The sequence below is a fragment of the Notothenia coriiceps genome, unplaced genomic scaffold (genome assembly GCF_000735185.1).
Source record: "Notothenia coriiceps isolate Sejong01 unplaced genomic scaffold, NC01 NC01_scaffold00024667, whole genome shotgun sequence".
Classification (NCBI taxonomy): domain Eukaryota; kingdom Metazoa; phylum Chordata; class Actinopteri; order Perciformes; family Nototheniidae; genus Notothenia; species Notothenia coriiceps.
Window position 1 is genome coordinate 2,194,899 of NW_011357368.1, and position 16,985 is coordinate 2,211,883.

At 39.8% G+C, this 16,985-nt stretch overlaps 2 protein-coding genes across 2 annotated transcripts; both read left to right on the forward strand.

Annotated features, from left to right (window-relative positions):
- Positions 1-387: 387 nt before the first annotated feature.
- emp3b (epithelial membrane protein 3b (MAM blood group)) lies at positions 388-3,608 on the forward strand. The gene is made up of 5 exons (XM_010782425.1): positions 388-494; positions 1,517-1,604; positions 1,705-1,807; positions 1,908-2,048; positions 2,996-3,608. Exons 2-5 carry the CDS (start codon positions 1,527-1,529, stop codon positions 3,169-3,171), a joined length of 498 nt encoding a protein of 165 aa, XP_010780727.1. The 5' UTR covers positions 388-494; positions 1,517-1,526; the 3' UTR covers positions 3,172-3,608.
- A 185-nt stretch (positions 3,609-3,793) lies between these two features.
- On the forward strand, positions 3,794-15,772 carry zmynd12 (zinc finger, MYND-type containing 12). The gene is made up of 8 exons (XM_010782426.1): positions 3,794-4,038; positions 11,219-11,348; positions 12,000-12,171; positions 12,285-12,448; positions 12,578-12,700; positions 12,794-12,884; positions 13,378-13,523; positions 15,268-15,772. The coding sequence occupies exons 1-8, from the start codon at positions 3,899-3,901 to the stop codon at positions 15,373-15,375; spliced, it is 1,074 nt and encodes a 357-aa protein (XP_010780728.1). The 5' UTR covers positions 3,794-3,898; the 3' UTR covers positions 15,376-15,772.
- Positions 15,773-16,985: the final 1,213 nt, after the last annotated feature.

Consider the following 16,985-nt stretch of genomic DNA (forward strand, 5'->3'; position numbering starts at 1 on the left):
AAGATGAAGGCCTACACGGTGAGTCCCACCCTGATGTTTCCTGTGTGACCAGTGCACAATCATGATGCCTGGGTGTAGAAATGTGAGTTATTTTGCAGTTGTGTGTTTATTCTTCACATCTGCCCTATAACAAAACTGGGATCACGAATGCATAGTAGAATGGTCATTATGCCAAAAAAGCATCCAAAGTGTAGTGTTTACAGAGGAGTTATTTTCATGTGGTTTTATGTGCCTCAACTGCCCATGGGTGGATCCCATTTTAGATGGGCGGAACACTTATTTTGGATGGTGATGTTGTACTTAAAGAGAGCTCTGTTCGGCACAGAGGAAATGGGCGTGCTCCTTGGAAAGTTTGGATGGAGTTGCTGTAAAAATAAGGGGTGTGTGGTAAGTCTGAAAATAGAGGACCACCAGAAGGGACACAACTGTAGAGTGGTGAAGCTGCGTTTAAGCTGCTCCTAAGATCCGATTGAGAGGGACTGGCAATACTCAGTGTGAGTACATAATTCCTTGACATTTCATAATCTATATATTATTAGTTAAATCATGGTTCCAGTTGTTTAAAAAAAAATTGTCAAAGTAGTGATTCTTGAATCACATCCCCTAATGGACTCTTAGAGTGGTGCGTAGCAAAAGATTCATGCTTTTATTATAACAGATTTTGTTTGCCATACAATATAACGTTTTTTAACAAACCGTTACTCATCACATCTTTGTAACAGTACACAATGTTTTTTTTTTCATAACCATTACTAAATATTTAAACGTTTCGACTCTCATGTGATGGATGGAATCTAGTGTAATGAGATAATTTGACAGTAAGACTCCACCGCCCCACCCAAACAGACATAGAGATAAAGGTCTACACAGAGTCAATTCATGTCCGTGTGTTTATTTTTCTGTCTTTTTTCTTTTCCATTGCATGTCTCCTTAGTACGAAGTAAAATGTTGTTACTAAAGCTTTGGTAGCCAATTTAGCGTTTGCTCGTGTACTACCGTACACTAGATACAATAGAAAATAGCTTTCTTAAATCCCTGTTTATTCCTCAGACTTTAATTTCCTCTTAATTAACAAGTAGTGCCTCTTTATTAAATCCAAATCTAAGTCAATCACATACAGTTTACCCTATTCAAAATATATATATTTGGAAGGGTGAAGAGGTTTATTGGTTAAGTATTTTTGAAAAAGTTTAGCTTGCAACAGGCCTGCTAACCCCAGGTTCTCTGAGGTTAGCTGTATGATGGCAACACAGAGGCCAGTCAAAGTTACATTTTAGAAATAACTCATTGCCCCCTGTTTTGAAGCGTGGGCTTTACAAAACACAGTATACTCTGTTCAGCGACTGACATTTTCCATTTAACTCTAAGGGGCAAAACAGGAAAGTTCTCAATTACTGATTTTTATAGAGACCCAGTAAACAGGTTTAATTGGTCACAAACAAGCATTTCCACGCTTACTGTTGAATGCAGTCTTTCTGGAAGCCTGCATTTAAACAGTTGTGTTTATTTTTGGCAGGGAGTTGAAAATGGCGTACCTGCTTATGTTTGTGACCCTGCTGCATCTCATCACATTGGCAATGCAGTTCATTGCTACCATGGAGAAGGTAGTATTCATATCTGGGGCTTGATTGTTGACTTTTATTGTATTACCTCATAAATGCAACATATCCAGCTGACAGTATCATCTCTAATCTCTCGTTAAAGTCCTGGTGGGAGTGGGATGGCCTGGAGAACTCAGACCTGTGGTACAACTGTAGGTTTGACAACTTCACAGAATCTTGGTTGTGTACATCCTCCAAAGAAACTGGTAACAAACGATGTCATTTTGTTTACCTCCACACACGATCATTTTTCTTCCACATGTCAAATCTGAGAACTAACACTTTTGATGTGGTTTCCTTTCTCAGACTGGCTTCATGCAGTTCAGATCCTGATGGTTATCTCAGTGGTCTTCTCCTCTGTCTCCTTCTTGGTGTTCCTTGGTCAACTCTTCACCATGTCTAAGGGCGGGCTCTTCTACTTCACTGGGCTGTGTCAAGTCTTTGCAGGTAACACTGGAGTGAAACAATGTCCCTCTGACCGCTTTGTGCATCATGGGACAATTTTAAAGGATGACACTTTCTCTTACAAATGTACATTTCATGGTTGGGAAATAAGCTAAATATTATATATAACATGTGTAAGTTCATTTCAACAGTGTTATACTTGAGTATTGTGACTGTGCATAGCGTTTTTCTGATGGCTGCATTGGTTCAAGCTTTATTATGATAAAGTCCACAATTACTAGTTACTCCCAACTAGTTATGTAATTAAATAACAAAATACATTTAAATTTAATCAGAAAAAATATGTCATTGAGTATCAGTTATGCTGATGGTAGAATGTTGGTGATTACAATAGGGGTTTCATCCAAATGTATTCTTTTCGATAGTATAAAAAGCTCATATGAAGAATGTGAAATGTATTCTGTTGCCCGCTTCCAATTTAAATCAAGGTAAACTGAGAATAACATCATAAATGTTTGTCTAAATGTTTGACTGTAATAAGTGTTGAGTACTATTGGCCTTTTTAGCAAAAAAGCCCAGTTCAAAATATTTGATATCATTAAAATGTTATAAGTTAAATAAAATAACCTTAATGAATTAATTGAAAAATAATTAAATTACTACATTGATTACATTTGAACAAGGTTACTAGTAATGCGCAGCCTTATGGCTAACCTGGAATTAAATATAACTATTTGGTAAACAAACTTAATTATTATTTCAAACACTGCCACACATTTAGTCTCCTTTTGAAATATTACTGGTATTGTGACACAGTCTGAAGTAAAAGTTAATATATAGTGATGTATTCATTACTTTGCCACACTGTCCCCTGCCAACATTGCTGTCACTCTAATGCTTATGACATTGTTTACAAAAGGATGTTCCAAACCAACACACTATTTAAAACATCCCATTCATAAACTAAACTTATTACGGTCTTTTCTTAGGGTTGACTGCCTTTTCTGCAGCTCTCATCTACACATTAAACAACAGGGAAATCCTTCAGGACTCCAGAGAGCTGACATCAGGACACTTTGGCTACTGCTTCATCCTGGCCTGGGTGTGTGTCCCCTTGTTGCTGCTTAGTGGGGTCATATACGTCCACTTGCGTAAGAAAGAATGACCAGACAAATAAACACAATGTCTAACAGAACGTTTTTTTTTCTTTTGAAGTAACAAAACAATTGGTTTGACTTCTTGTTAATCAGAAATGTATTTTTTCAGGACTCACAAATGCATATGGTATGATCTTTGCTCAGGCTTCAACTAATGTGATGTTTTTTAATTATATAAATGACTAGGCCTACATGTATATTGTTTTTCCCTTGACGACATTTTGAATTAATTCATTTAACATTAAGTCAATATATAATGCCCATGACCAAGGAAGATAAATACCAAATCAGTTTAATGTATTTTTGTTAGTTTTAGGCTTTATACGGCATTTGAATTGCTTTTATATTTTTTCTAGACCAAACTGGAAATCTATTTTTGTACCTAAAGCTTATGTAGAATATATTTAGTAACATCTTTCAATAAATATCACTCTAAGAAACACTATGTGAGAAAGTCTACTGTTTTCATTAATGTGATAATACATTGCACACTTGAAACCAAATAAACAGGGTTTTTTTTACTTTGTATTAAAGGTGTTCATGTTTTTAAGGCTTTTGTAACATATTTACTAGCAGAGGGGAAACTAGGCCTACTGACGTCGTTGCCATAGCGACAGTAAACTTACAGTTTCTCAACAACTGCGTTAGCTTCATCAGCTAATCATATGTTGAAAACTAGCATAATACCGGTCGTGTATTGTGTGTGTATCCTTTTTATAGCCATTTCTCGCTATAATGGAAGTTAGTCCTCGTGTTTTGGGGAAAGCATCCAAGATCATTTCCCTTGCTTTACCCAAAGGAACGGAAAAATTGTGTGAACTTTGTCAAAAAACAGCGCACCTGCAATGCACCAAATGTCGGGTCACCTTTTACTGGTAAGTTTAAACTATCAAAAATAATATATTTTATAATTAAATGTCTAAGGCTATTCATGACTCTCTGGCCATATATTTCTAAGCGCTTCACATCATTTCCAAATGCCACAAAGCTTTAGTGTAAAGCAGGGGTGGGGAACCTCCGGCCCCCGGGCCGTATACGGCCCGCGAGACCATTTGGTATGGCCCTCGAGGTAATTTATAAACACACACAAAAAAAAAGATTAAAGAAATCTAGACCGCAAAATAATTAAACAAGCGAGTGCCTGTTTTTCAAGGTCAGGGTCCTTGAACACAACACGAGCCTAACGTGTCCTCACGTGGTATATGTCTCGTCTGACAGGGGTGCAGTTCTGACGGAGAGCACCAGAACGCAGCTCCGGCACTTCAGATAAGGAGCCGTACACATGCCGCCGTTTTTGCGTAGCTGTGTCTTTAGTTGAAAGCCCAGTGGCGACCTGTTCATGTCATACTGATCATACAGTCAATAACTTTGTTGTTATTGCCATCTGGTTAGCTAGCTATGCTAACGAATATAAGAAGCTTTTTCTACAACCAGTGAGGTAAAGGCACATCTTTATATGATCATTATAGTTATAAAAAAACAAGAGAATAAAGTAAACAGGTATAAAATACTATATGACAGTAAAAAAAAGTTGTTATTAATAAACAAGAATACAGTTTGAAAGGGGAGTGATTTGTAAAATATCCATAAAGAAAAAGAAAATCTGCTTCCAGTTCTGTTTGGGTGTTGAGAGGTGTATCCATAGATCTCCTAATGTTGGTCTCAAAGTGCACCAGATTGATGCTTTTAACTTCAACATTTAAAAAAAAATCTTCCCGGGGAAGCATGCCCCTGGACCCCACTAGAGGAGGTTTGGTCCCCCCCCCCCACTTAAATCATGTTCACATGGATAGGAAACTAAATACATTTGCACACATCTTGTGTCCATATCTTTCTGTTTTGGTGGTCATGCCACACCGTGCATGCATGAGTCCCCGGGAAGATTTTTTTTTAATTTTGAAGTTAAAAAGCATCAATCTGGTGCACTTTGAGAAGCAACATTAGGAATTCTATGGATACACCTCTCCAACACCCAAACAGAACTGGAAGCAGATTTTCTTTTTCTTTATGATATTTTACAAAGCACTCCCCTTTCAAACTGTATTCTTGTTTTATTAATTAAACAACTTTTTTTACTGTCATATAGTATTTATACCTGTTTACTTTATTCTCTTGTTTTTTTATAACTATAATGATCATATAAAGATGGTGCCTTTCCTACTGGTTGTAGAAAAAGCTTCTATATTCTGTTAGCATAGCTAGCAACCAGATGGTAAACAACAAAGTTATGACTGTATGACAGTATGACATGAACAGATAGCCACGGCTTCAACTAAAGACCACAGCTACGCACAAAAACGGCAGGCCATGTGTACGGCTCCTTATCTCACAGTGCCCGGAGCCGAGTCTCTGGTGCTCTCCGTCAGAACTGCACCCCTCCTCAGACGAGACAATATACCACGTGATTAGACACGTTAGCTCGATTGTTGGTGTTCAAAGGCCCTGACCACGTGGCCAGGAAAACCAGGCACTCGCTTGTTTAATTATTCATTTCGGTCTACAGATGCTCTTAATCTTTTTTTTTGTTGTGTCTATAACTTCCCTCGAGGGCGTACCAAATGGTCCCGCGGGCCGTATAAAACGGCCCGGGGGCCAGATTCCCCACCCCTGGATTAATGAGCAATGCGAATATGGGTAGTCTACATAGTATTCATACATGGAGATAAGCCCCTTAAACAACCATGAAATTAATAAAGCATTAATTTCCTGTGTTTACTGCTATGTTTACTGCTGTCATTCAAACCAAGGGGTGCGGGGCGGTATCTCCCTGTAAATCCTATCGGGATCGATTCCATCAGGCAAACATAACCTTGTAGCTGCTCCGTCCACACTCACAACAACGTCATACAGACATAAATAAAGCAGCGACGTATTCGCCATGACAGACAGTCTGGTTTGAATGTTTAACTTGTCCAGTTCTGGAACCAGGATATGAAGAGCTGTGAGCCCCGAGTGGCTAACAGCCTTAACAGCTGATTGTGTAGGCCCGGGCCAAGGTCATTCGACGGCAGCAAAAAACAACCAATCACACCAGTGCCCCCTGGCTGGCCTGGTTCCCAACACAAACAAGAAGTGTTCTCCCTAAAGGAATTACCTTCGCCAAATTGAAAAATGCGATGGTGTTAAAGCTGCGGCCAGTTTTTTCTGAAAGCTGGTGTTGTGAAAAGGCGTGCGTTTTGTGAATGCTGCGGCGTTTTTCCTGAAATCGCTGTTGCGTTTTGTGGGAAATGCTGCGCGTTTTGTGAATGCGGCGGGCGTTTATTATCATCAAGAAAATGCTAGTTGCCATTAAATTGGAGAAAGCTGATGGACGATTGAGTGAAAGGACAGGAGACAGAGGGACTATATAAATCGTGAAATGCTGCGGCGTTTTCTGAAATGCTGCGGTCTTTTGTGAAATGCTGTGGGCGTTTTTGTGAAAGGCTGTGGCGTTTTGACAAATGCTACAATAGCGACAATGCTTGAGTAGACAGATATATGTAGAAATGCATGTGGCGTTTTGTGAAAATAACGCGACTACTATCTGAAAGTGCTGGTTGTGTTTGTGAAATGCTGTGGTGCCTTGCACATCAGGCCACCGTAAGTTTTTGTAAAAAGTTGTAGTACGCCAACGGATTAAAACAACATTATTTTTGTTAAATAAAAACATGGTGATGTTTTTGTAAATGATTACATGTTCTTATTTTAGCACAGAATATGACCTATCGGTGGACATATGGATCATAAACAAATATCGCTATATTCAGATACCTCTACTGTAGATCTATCAGCTGTTTATTCACAATGAGTTCCAGCGTGGCAGCTTTTAATCATGGCTCCCCTGGTGGATCCATGATCCATTGCAGCCTGGTATCATNTGGTCCAGCTTCTTCTGGCATTCCTGTTATCACAAACACCAAACATTCTCCATCAGGAAAGACACAGGATATACCTACTTAACCTAGTGTTAAAGCTACAATAAGTTCATGTCAAAACACATCTGTCGCAAAATGGGAAGAGATTGAAATGCTAGAGTCAGGTTGAACAGTGTTATCCTGGTGTATGGAACAAATATTGCAGTCTGACATCCTAAGCAGGGGTGGGGAACCTCCGGCCCCCGGGCCGTATACGGCCCGCGAGACCATTTGGTACGGCCCTCGAGGTAATTTATAAACACACACAAAAAAAAGATTAAAGAAATCTAGACCGCAAAATAATTAAACAAGCGAGTGCCTGTTTTTCCTGGCCAAGGTCAGGGTCCTTGAACACAACACGAGCCTAACGTGTCATCACGTGGTATATGTCTCGTCTGACAGGGGTGCAGTTCTGACGGAGAGCACCAGAACGCAGCTCCGGCACTTCAGATAAGGAGCCGTACACATGCCGCCGTTTTTGCGTAGCTGTGTCTTTAGTTGAAAGCCCAGTGGCGATCTGTTCATGTCATACTGATCATACAGTCAATAACTTTGTTGTTATTACCATCTGGTTAGCTAGCTATGCTAACGAATATAAAAAGCTTTTTCTCCAACCAGTGAGGTAAAGGCACATCTTTATATGATCATTATAGTTATAAAAAAACAAGAGAATAAAGTAAACAGGTATAAAATACTATATGACAGTAAAAAAAAGTTGTTATTAATAAACAAGAATACAGTTTGAAAGGGGAGTGATTTGTAAAATATCCATAAAGAAAAAGAAAATCTGCTTCCCAGTTCTGTTTGGGTGGTTGAGAGGTGTATCCATAGATCTCCTAATGTTGCTCTCAAAGTGCACCAGATTGATGCTTTTAACTTCAACATTTAAAAAAAAATCTTCCCGGGGAAGCATGCCCCTGGACCCCCCTAGAGGAGGTTGGGGCCCCCCCCCCACTTAGATCATGTTCACACGGATAGGAAACTAAATACATTTGCACACATCTTGTGTCCATATCTTTCTGTTTTGGTGGTCATGCCACACCGTGCATGCATGAGTCATGGTCAAATATCTGGAATAAGAGGTTGCTTTTTCTTTGCACAGCATGAAAGAAAGGCCAAATGAATGGGCTGTGATTTTAGTATTTTTAAGCAGAGGTCAATAATTTGTACGGCCCTCGGAGGATGTTGAAAAAATTGAAATGGCCCTTGAGAGGAAAAAGGTTCCCCACCCCTGGTGTAAATTAACCAAGTATACTTTTACTCAAGTGGGCCTACTGTAGCCTACAAGTTAAGTAGCTTACACGTTTGAGGGATTTTTACCTTACTTGAGTATTTCAATTGTGTTGTTACTTTGTACTTCTAAAGCACTACTTAAATAAAAAAAATGTGTTTATAATAATAATAATAATAATAATAATAATACACTTTATTTTCATAGCACCTTTCAAAACATAGTTACGAAGTGCTTAAATACAAAATACCTTTAGTTACTTGTTTCAGATTTGGATTAATGATGTGAAATACAATCAAGACTAAAATAAGACTTTAGTTGCACCTGGAGTAACATTCACAAGCCTACCTGCAACAAACAAAGTATATACAATTAGCTACACCTTTACCAGCTTTGATAACACTTTAATGCATCAATAAATATAATAAAAACATAAAATATATATTATTCTGAAATGGGTCAATCCACATAATGAGTACTTTGAATTTTGGTCCTTTAAGTGCATTTTGATGCAAATACTTTGGTAGCCTACTTTTACTTGAGTAACATTATGAATGCAGGACTTTTACTTGTAACAGAGTATTCCTACACTTTGGTAGTTTTACTTTACTAAAGTACAACATCTGAGCACAAGTTGTTCCCCGTTTCCACAAAGTAAATATTGTGTTCATCGTTTGTCAGCTTGCTCAAACATGTCTCCGGTTTGAACGCTAGGTGGCAATGTCAGCCATATTGTTTCACAGCACAAATCAACACGTCGGCATGAAGAGCGGTCACGTGACCGTGTCGTAAGGGGGGAGCGGATGAAGAGAGGAACAGCTGGAAATCAAATTACCAAATTCCTTTTTTTTCATGCGACGGGGGGAATGTTCCATGCGTCTGCTCGACTATTTGAGTTTGAGAATTTCAGCTTTTTATTTGATGCATGTAAGCCAATATTACCTTTGGCGTAGGTGGACATCTCCTCAGACTATTACAGATCATAAGATGGTGATCGCTGAAATCCTCATTGGCACAACATGGGGAGTGGAGAAGAGCATGTGCTGACATCCCTCCCTGCAGGGATTTATGTGGAGGGATGAGCCACTAAAGCCAGTCTCTTAAAGGGGGCTTACAGCTACTTATTGTGCTACTTCCCTCTCAGTCTTTGAAATGAACTAAAAGTGAGCACATTTCTGAAATTGAATGAAACGTTATGCACATTACATTTGATATCAAAACAAAGGATAGTGGAGTAAACAAGAGTTTCTATTAAAACTGATCAAATACGGTAACACCTAGGCTACATGTTGTAATAAACACATTTGTATTTATAATTAATATGTTGGAGCAAGTCTCAAGATAAGACTAAATCACGTCAAGGGGTCGATATAGAATTTCATGGCCCTTTAGTTTAGTTACAGTCGTCTTAGCTATTGCCTCCTCTCACCACCCTGTCTAATGAAGGCTACAGCCTTGGAGCTTTAACATTCTGTCCCCACAGCTGTGTATTGGTATGACCCAGATAGTTGATTAGGCTTGCCCAAAACATTCATAAAACAATCTCTTCTTTTAGATAATAAGATGCAGGACAAGGCTGACGCACAGTGTCAGAGAGCAGTGAGGACATCCAGGAATCCATTTTATAGTGTGGCTCCCCAAAGCTAATCACTCCCAGCCAGGAGCAGAGCTTGCTTTGTCTGGTTATCCAATGTTGATGATTCTCTGAGAACTAGCTAAATACTAGGGACTGGGTGATAGAGCTTCAGAATTGTTTGGTCAGAGCTGTATCACCTCGTTGCTGCAGAAACCATCTTTGTCAATTGATAACTTCCAATAACTCTTCAATGTCTGACATCAGTTCGAGCTCTCCTTGTGTTTCGAGTCCTTGCTCCAAATGTTTCATACAGGGGTGAAATGGTTAATTGGAGGTCTAATGAGCCACATCTTATCATGCTGCTGGCAGTTACTATAATAACTCATGTGTGTGTTGACTGTTATTTTTAGGCAGATTGAGAAGTAGCCTATATGAAATCAAAGCAGAGACGATAAAGTCGAGTAGCCCTGCCCCTGCGGCCTGAGAAGACCCCATGATTTGTGTGTCTGGCTGCCAGTGCTACTGTCGATGTGACGTGGCCAGATCACTGCTCGCTGCTTCTGTCTCAAGTCCAGAAAAACAGACTTGCTGGCATTAACACACATGCTCCTAAGTTAGAAAGGAGAGGGGAGCAGATGAACAAAATTACAGACCTGTTATGTAATGGCCTACAATTTAGTATGCCCTCTCTGCACTCAGATGTTATTTTCTAAATGGGATAGAAAGTCTGTTTAAAAAAATCTTATCCCTTCAGCTAAGTCATGCACAGTATACTGTAGGGAAACATTGCACTGTCAGGGTTTTGTGTAGGAAAATGTTATGTTTTTCGATCAAAAGTATAATTTTTCACATCATTCTGGAACAAGATCACTGCCAAATCTGTGTACAAAAAGTGAAGGAACATAATACATTAATACAGTAATCCTCCAACCATAGAACCTACATTATTCGTCTTAGGTAGGGAGCAAAAATAGCTAGAATGAAAGGGAAAACCCTGAAAGTGAATGGTACACATGACTGTATCTGTCTGGTGACGTGTCAGTACTCTTTAAAACCATTCTTACTGAGACTACTGTTCAACACTTCAACACAGTGAAAATCACAGCTCAGTTGTCAGATCAAAGGAGGTCTTTCTTCAATGATCCAATGTTAGCCACATTGTACCCGGGGGGGGAGATGAAGACTGTGTAAGGTGGCTGACAGAAGACAACTGAAGCCACAAAGCCTCTTAAGGCATATGACATGATTGGGATACAATATTGAAATGACTTGATGTTGTAAGTCAGCGTGGGAACATAAAAATGACTTGAAGTTTTTTTGCAATCTGTTAAATAAATATATATCTCATTGCTCAGTGATGCAGAGCACCAGCAGGCTGACTGGGTGGGGATCCATGAGAGAATCTGTCAGATGCTTGTTACCATCCGCAGCCCGACACTCTTAAGCCTCCAGCAGGCAGGATGCATTCAATCACAGCTTGTAAAGGTGAGGATATATGCGTTGAATTTCGGTGTTCACACTCAGACTCATCTTGTTTTGAGTTTAAAGTTTACAGAGAATGATTAAAGGTCCCCTATTATACTATTTTTTCAACAATATATTATAGGTCTCAGATGTATGCAAAACATGTCTCTGAAGTGTTTGGCTCGAAATACCAAACAGATCCTGCATTGTAGAATCCCATAATCCCCTCTGTTTCAGCCCTGTTTCAAAAGTGTCCGTTACTTTAGATGAAAATAAGGTGCCACGCCCCTCTGTTAGATATGTGGTTAAAAAACCCACAAAGGTGTTCTAGGAGGAGATTCAGATGATAAGGTGGGGGGGAGGGTTACCTTGGTTGGTTATTGGCTAATGGTTACACAAGCCAAAAAATGATTATGACATCACAAAGTGGCCAAAATCTGATCAGCTCATTTCCAGACAGGTTTTTATATAAATGGATCAGGACAAAAAGAGAGAGAATCTTTTTTTCCTGAAACGTTCATAATCTCTCAACGCAGAGGGGACACATATTTATGTATAAAAGACATGAAACAGTGGATTTCGCCTAATAGGGGACCTTTAAGTGATAATCCATTTTATATTGAATACCTGTAGCTAACCTGAAGTGTACCTTGGTTTTGGTTCCTTACCTAGGCGGAGCTGATTGAGATGTGCAGGTTGGTGGCTCAGAGCAAGCTGTCTGAGGGGAAGCACCAGGAAGCCCTGCCCGCGGCCCAGTTCTGCCTGCGCTGCTCTAAAGATGTTCACGGCCCCAGATCTGTCCAAATGGTCCCAGCCTACCTGCTGCTGGCTGAGGCTAACATGGGTGAGGAACAACACAGATTACTTTCTCAAATGTTCCCATTCCTCTTTCCAAAATAAAGTGTTTAACGCATGACTATGTGCATTTATCTTATATGAAACATATGTGCTTTCCAGGTATGGGTAATCTAGCCTGGGCGGCGGAGCTCCTGTCCCAGGCGGAGTGGGCGGCACTGAAGAGTTCAGATCACGTGGTCCACCAACGTCTGCACAGGTGCCTGGGTCGCCTCCACACAGCCACTGGAAACCTGGAGGCTGCGCTGTTCAACTTTGCAAATGATGTCAGTGTCATAAGTAACACACTCACCACAATGGCTTTAGTACACGCATTGTTTGTCTCTCAGGATGTTGGAAATACTGACTATTTATGAATGCACCTTGTAAAAAAAGTGAATTTTCTTTTTTTTCAGATATACTTTGCCAGTGAGGAGTATGGCCTGGATAGCACAGTCACTCGTGGGGGATACTTTCTCATGGCTAATGTGTATGCCAAACTTGGGGGGTTGCCTATTGTTCGTTCCTTGTACTCCGAGGTAACATAAAACAGACATTATTATGACAAGGCAATTTGGCCAAGAAATGTGATTATGTGTTTCATATTTTATCCTCTACTGCTCATATTGTAGGTGGCACAAACTTGGCACTGCCATCTGACAAAACTCCTCGACACCCACCTACAAAATGTCCAAAGTCCTGACACAGAGTTGGAGCCATATGGTGAGTCTTGTCATCAAATATGCAAAATCTAAATGTAATATAGAACTATTTAAATAAAAAAATATATACATTTCGATTTTGTCAATCGATCCAAATCCAACTCACTGTTCAAACGGTTTAGAATCAGAAAAGTATATTCGCAATCCACAAATAGGGTCAACAAGGCCTAGGTTTATCTGAGCTGTCTTGCTGTGCAATCCAAAAGCTAAACCCCAGATTAACACAAGTATGCTCAGGGTTGACTAGAGACCATCTCTGGCTGTACAGCATCCGCTACCCTCTACCGCAGCTGCTGCCCTACATATGATGCTAAGCCTGTTAGCTGCAATGTAATTTCCTAGACTTTCTGGAAGGTTTACCAGGGAATATTGGGAATGGAAGGAAATATGCTTACACAATCTATACAAAAGATGCACAAAGATCAGTATGTTGGCCTATTGAATACTGTAAAAACGAAAGGACGTCTTTCTCTCTATCCATTGTTTTTAATCAGATGAAGCCCAGCGAGTTGAAGTGGATGAGATGTTAAGAACAATGCTGGAGTTTGAGCAGAATGACTCCAGAAAAGACTCAGCACAGATTGCACTGGTGGCTCACTGCCTGGCCATGCTGTGGTTCCTAGCAGGTGACTCCCTGAAGGTAAGACCCCTGATGACGTCCAGGCATTAAAGGTTCAGTTTGACAGAGTGACACAGTCCCCCATTTCCTCTTTATGCTACTTCTTTGGATGGTCGTACTCAAGATGAGATTAACTCTGGTAAAGTAAAGGTGAGGTGGGAATTAGTGGGACTTTATTTCACCGCCTCGACACTCCGACATCCACCTAGAGTCTCTGTAAGGCCCTTGGAAAATGTTTGGGTGTGTGTTAACTGCATTTGAAATGTGGGGTGGATGAGTGTATTTCTTTTGCGTCCAGTTCAGAGAACAAGGCAGCAATGGTGAAGTGAATATGTAAGACTAGGTTGGGCCTTGGGCAGGCAGAGATTAGAGATAGGGCAGGATCAAGCACATACACACAAACAAACTACTATTAGTTACTTTGTTTGATTGTTTTACTGTCATTGTTTTACTGTCATTGTTTTATCTTGCGGTGTCTTGGGTTAGTACGGCGGGAGTTCACCAACAGTTTTTCTATAAGGTAAAAATGTGAAATACGCCCTGATGGCAAGCAGAGCCGAAAAGTTAATGTTACCCCCTGCTGTTAGAACCCACACAAAGGATCCGGGTTCATTCTACCAGGACAGTGGTTAACTAGCCTAAGTACATTTTATTCTTTTACAGTAACTGAAGAAACTATAATTTGTTGGAGTGGTGGTTCATCGAACATCCCATGTGGTGTGAACCATAGACTGGTGTGAACATTTAAATACTGGATCCAGCAGGCCGTTTAACGTTTTATTCTCAAATGATGGTTGACAACGGTTTCGCTACTGTGGATGACTTTATCTAAATAAAAGGGATATTTACAAACTATTAGCAGTCTTACAATAACCACAATAATAATAATAACAATAATAATAATGATAAATAAGGTTCAGTATTCCACTTACATAATTTCATGCATCCACAGGATTCAACTATTTTTCTTTAAACATAGGTGTGGGTCAAAGGGAATCTAGAAGGCGGATCTAACATAAACAAAACAGTCTGTTAAAGTTAAGCTAAACATTTCATCAACTGACAAACAATTAGCAGCTCCATGTGCCAACTCACAGTTCCTTTGTTCTTCAGTCTCTGGTGGGGAGGAAGTGAGTGACCAGCCTGAAGGGCGGAGCTTTAAAGACTTTTGTGGGGGGGAGTGGTCTACACTTGATCAACAGAGGTGGTGATGCAGATTGAGAGGGTAGAGAGGGGAGATACTTGTGATTGTTAACAGTAACATTTTCTGACACAAAGCACACAAAGTCCACTGGTCAGTCCAACTCTCACTTTTTCTTGATGTTTATTGAACTCCAAAAAAAAGGCCGCACAGGAGCCTGGGTATTTACAAATGAGAGCCGTAGATATAAAATTGTTAAAACTTGAGCAATACATACACGATGATTAGTCCCTGCTGCTTACATATCCATGGAAAGTGCAGGCATTAGATGCCACCGCAAACCTCAATGAATTCCACATTGCGATGGCATGTTTCCATCTGAGCATGCATGGTCTTGTCAACAGTATCAAACAATTATTATTTATTGATATGTTCTCCTTGTTCTAAACTGTAAAGGACAGTGTGACAGCCTATACATCAGGTGGTCGGAGGGGTGAAGTGGGATAAGTTAAGCCGACTGGGTAGCAATCCAATTTTCAGTGATATTATTATATAAGTCAGCTTTACTTTCCCCTGAGAGTCTAACAGCTGCAGCTGCTGTGTTTGTTTCCGTGTGTGTGCCAGGCACTGGGATTTGGCAACACTGCCCTGCAGGCCAGCCAGCTGATACCAAACCATGACCTGACGGAGCCCATCCAGGGCCTGCTGCAGCTGCTGCACACCTCCCGCTAGTCCCCATACCTGCCCTGCCCCGCCCTCTGCCTGGAGATCTACACCCCCGGGACATCTGTTTAGCCCCACACCACTTCAAACATGTATAAGTAGAAACCCCCCTGAATTGGTCAGAAATAAAAAAAGTTTATGAGTACAGAGTGCTTATGATGTCATTTAGGGTGTATCCAGATGTTGTGTATTGGTATTGTAAGCGGACAATGAAACACAATGGGGGGAAGAAAAAGACATTTGTGCTCAGTCGAATATGTATAACTATGTTAATATCAAATGTTCTCTAGGCATTTTTATTTGCCTGGGGGAGGCAAATAAAAATGCCTAGAGAACATTTGATATTAACATAGAACAGGGTATATGCAGGAATCCGGAAGTCAAATATAGTACCTTTTAAGAGTAAGACCCTTTCCATACATTTTAACACCTCGTCGCCACTTCGAGTTTTAACCGGTTACATTGGCGACACATTTACTATACAGTATTGATTGTCCTTCCTCCTTATCTTCCAACCATTTGGACGCAAACTTGCATTTCCCCATAACGAAGTTGTTTAACAACCGGCGTAAACGGACCTTCGCGCTATCAAGCAGCAGTCAGTCAGTTAGTATGAGCCATAAATAAAATACAAAGAATCACACTACACACCTATGCAATGATTACATTCAGGCAAACTGTAGAATACAACCTCTTTGGACAATTTATATACTTATTGAAAACAAGCTACAAAATGTAATACCTTGGAAAATGCCGTTTAATACTTTTTAATAGCCTTCATTTTCTCTAAATTGATTTATCATCTTTTAATACTTTTTAAGACCCCGCGGACACCCTGTAGAAACAACAAAGGAGTAAACACTGGTTGGTTTTGAATGCTCATCTTTATTTGACTCTAAAAAAAAGAGGGATATATATTTACATCCTTTTGCACATTTGTGAATAACATGACTTTTGGATCCGTTTTGTAACACTGTTAGAATGATACAGAACAGAATCATGGCAAGGGCATTTGCTTCAACAGTTTTTCTTGCAAAGTTTTTGCTCACCTCGTGCCTAGCAGACCATTACCATTCATCAATTCACCATATGCTATGCAGATGTAATTGAAGACATTTAATGTCTATATATCAACAGAGCATAAACATTGCATGTTCCTTCTGCAAATCAAAGAATGTTGTAAACTTTTAGCAAACCTCAGGTTCGTTTTAAAACACATTGACATAAAATGAACCTGGTGATTGCTGAGAAATCCTACATATTATATACAATTCTGAAAAATTAATTCATTATCAAAACAAAGTATCACTTTTAAAATCATCTCACTACTAGTGTTACTAGTACTAAATTATACAACAAAATGTTTGTTTTTTGGCATTCAGATTCATTTTCATGTGTCGAGAGGCAGCAAAACATGGAAACACTTTGATTTCCGCATATTCCCTTTAAATTTTTTTTGCCAAATATACATTAGCAGCAGTTTGGAATGAAATAGTAACCTTGTGCTCTTTTGTGTTGTTGTACACAGTGACTAGTCCAAAGGTCCTTTCATGTTTGTTCCAGGCTGGCCAAGCACCACAGGGCAATACACTTTCCATCATTTCATGATTAACACGTTT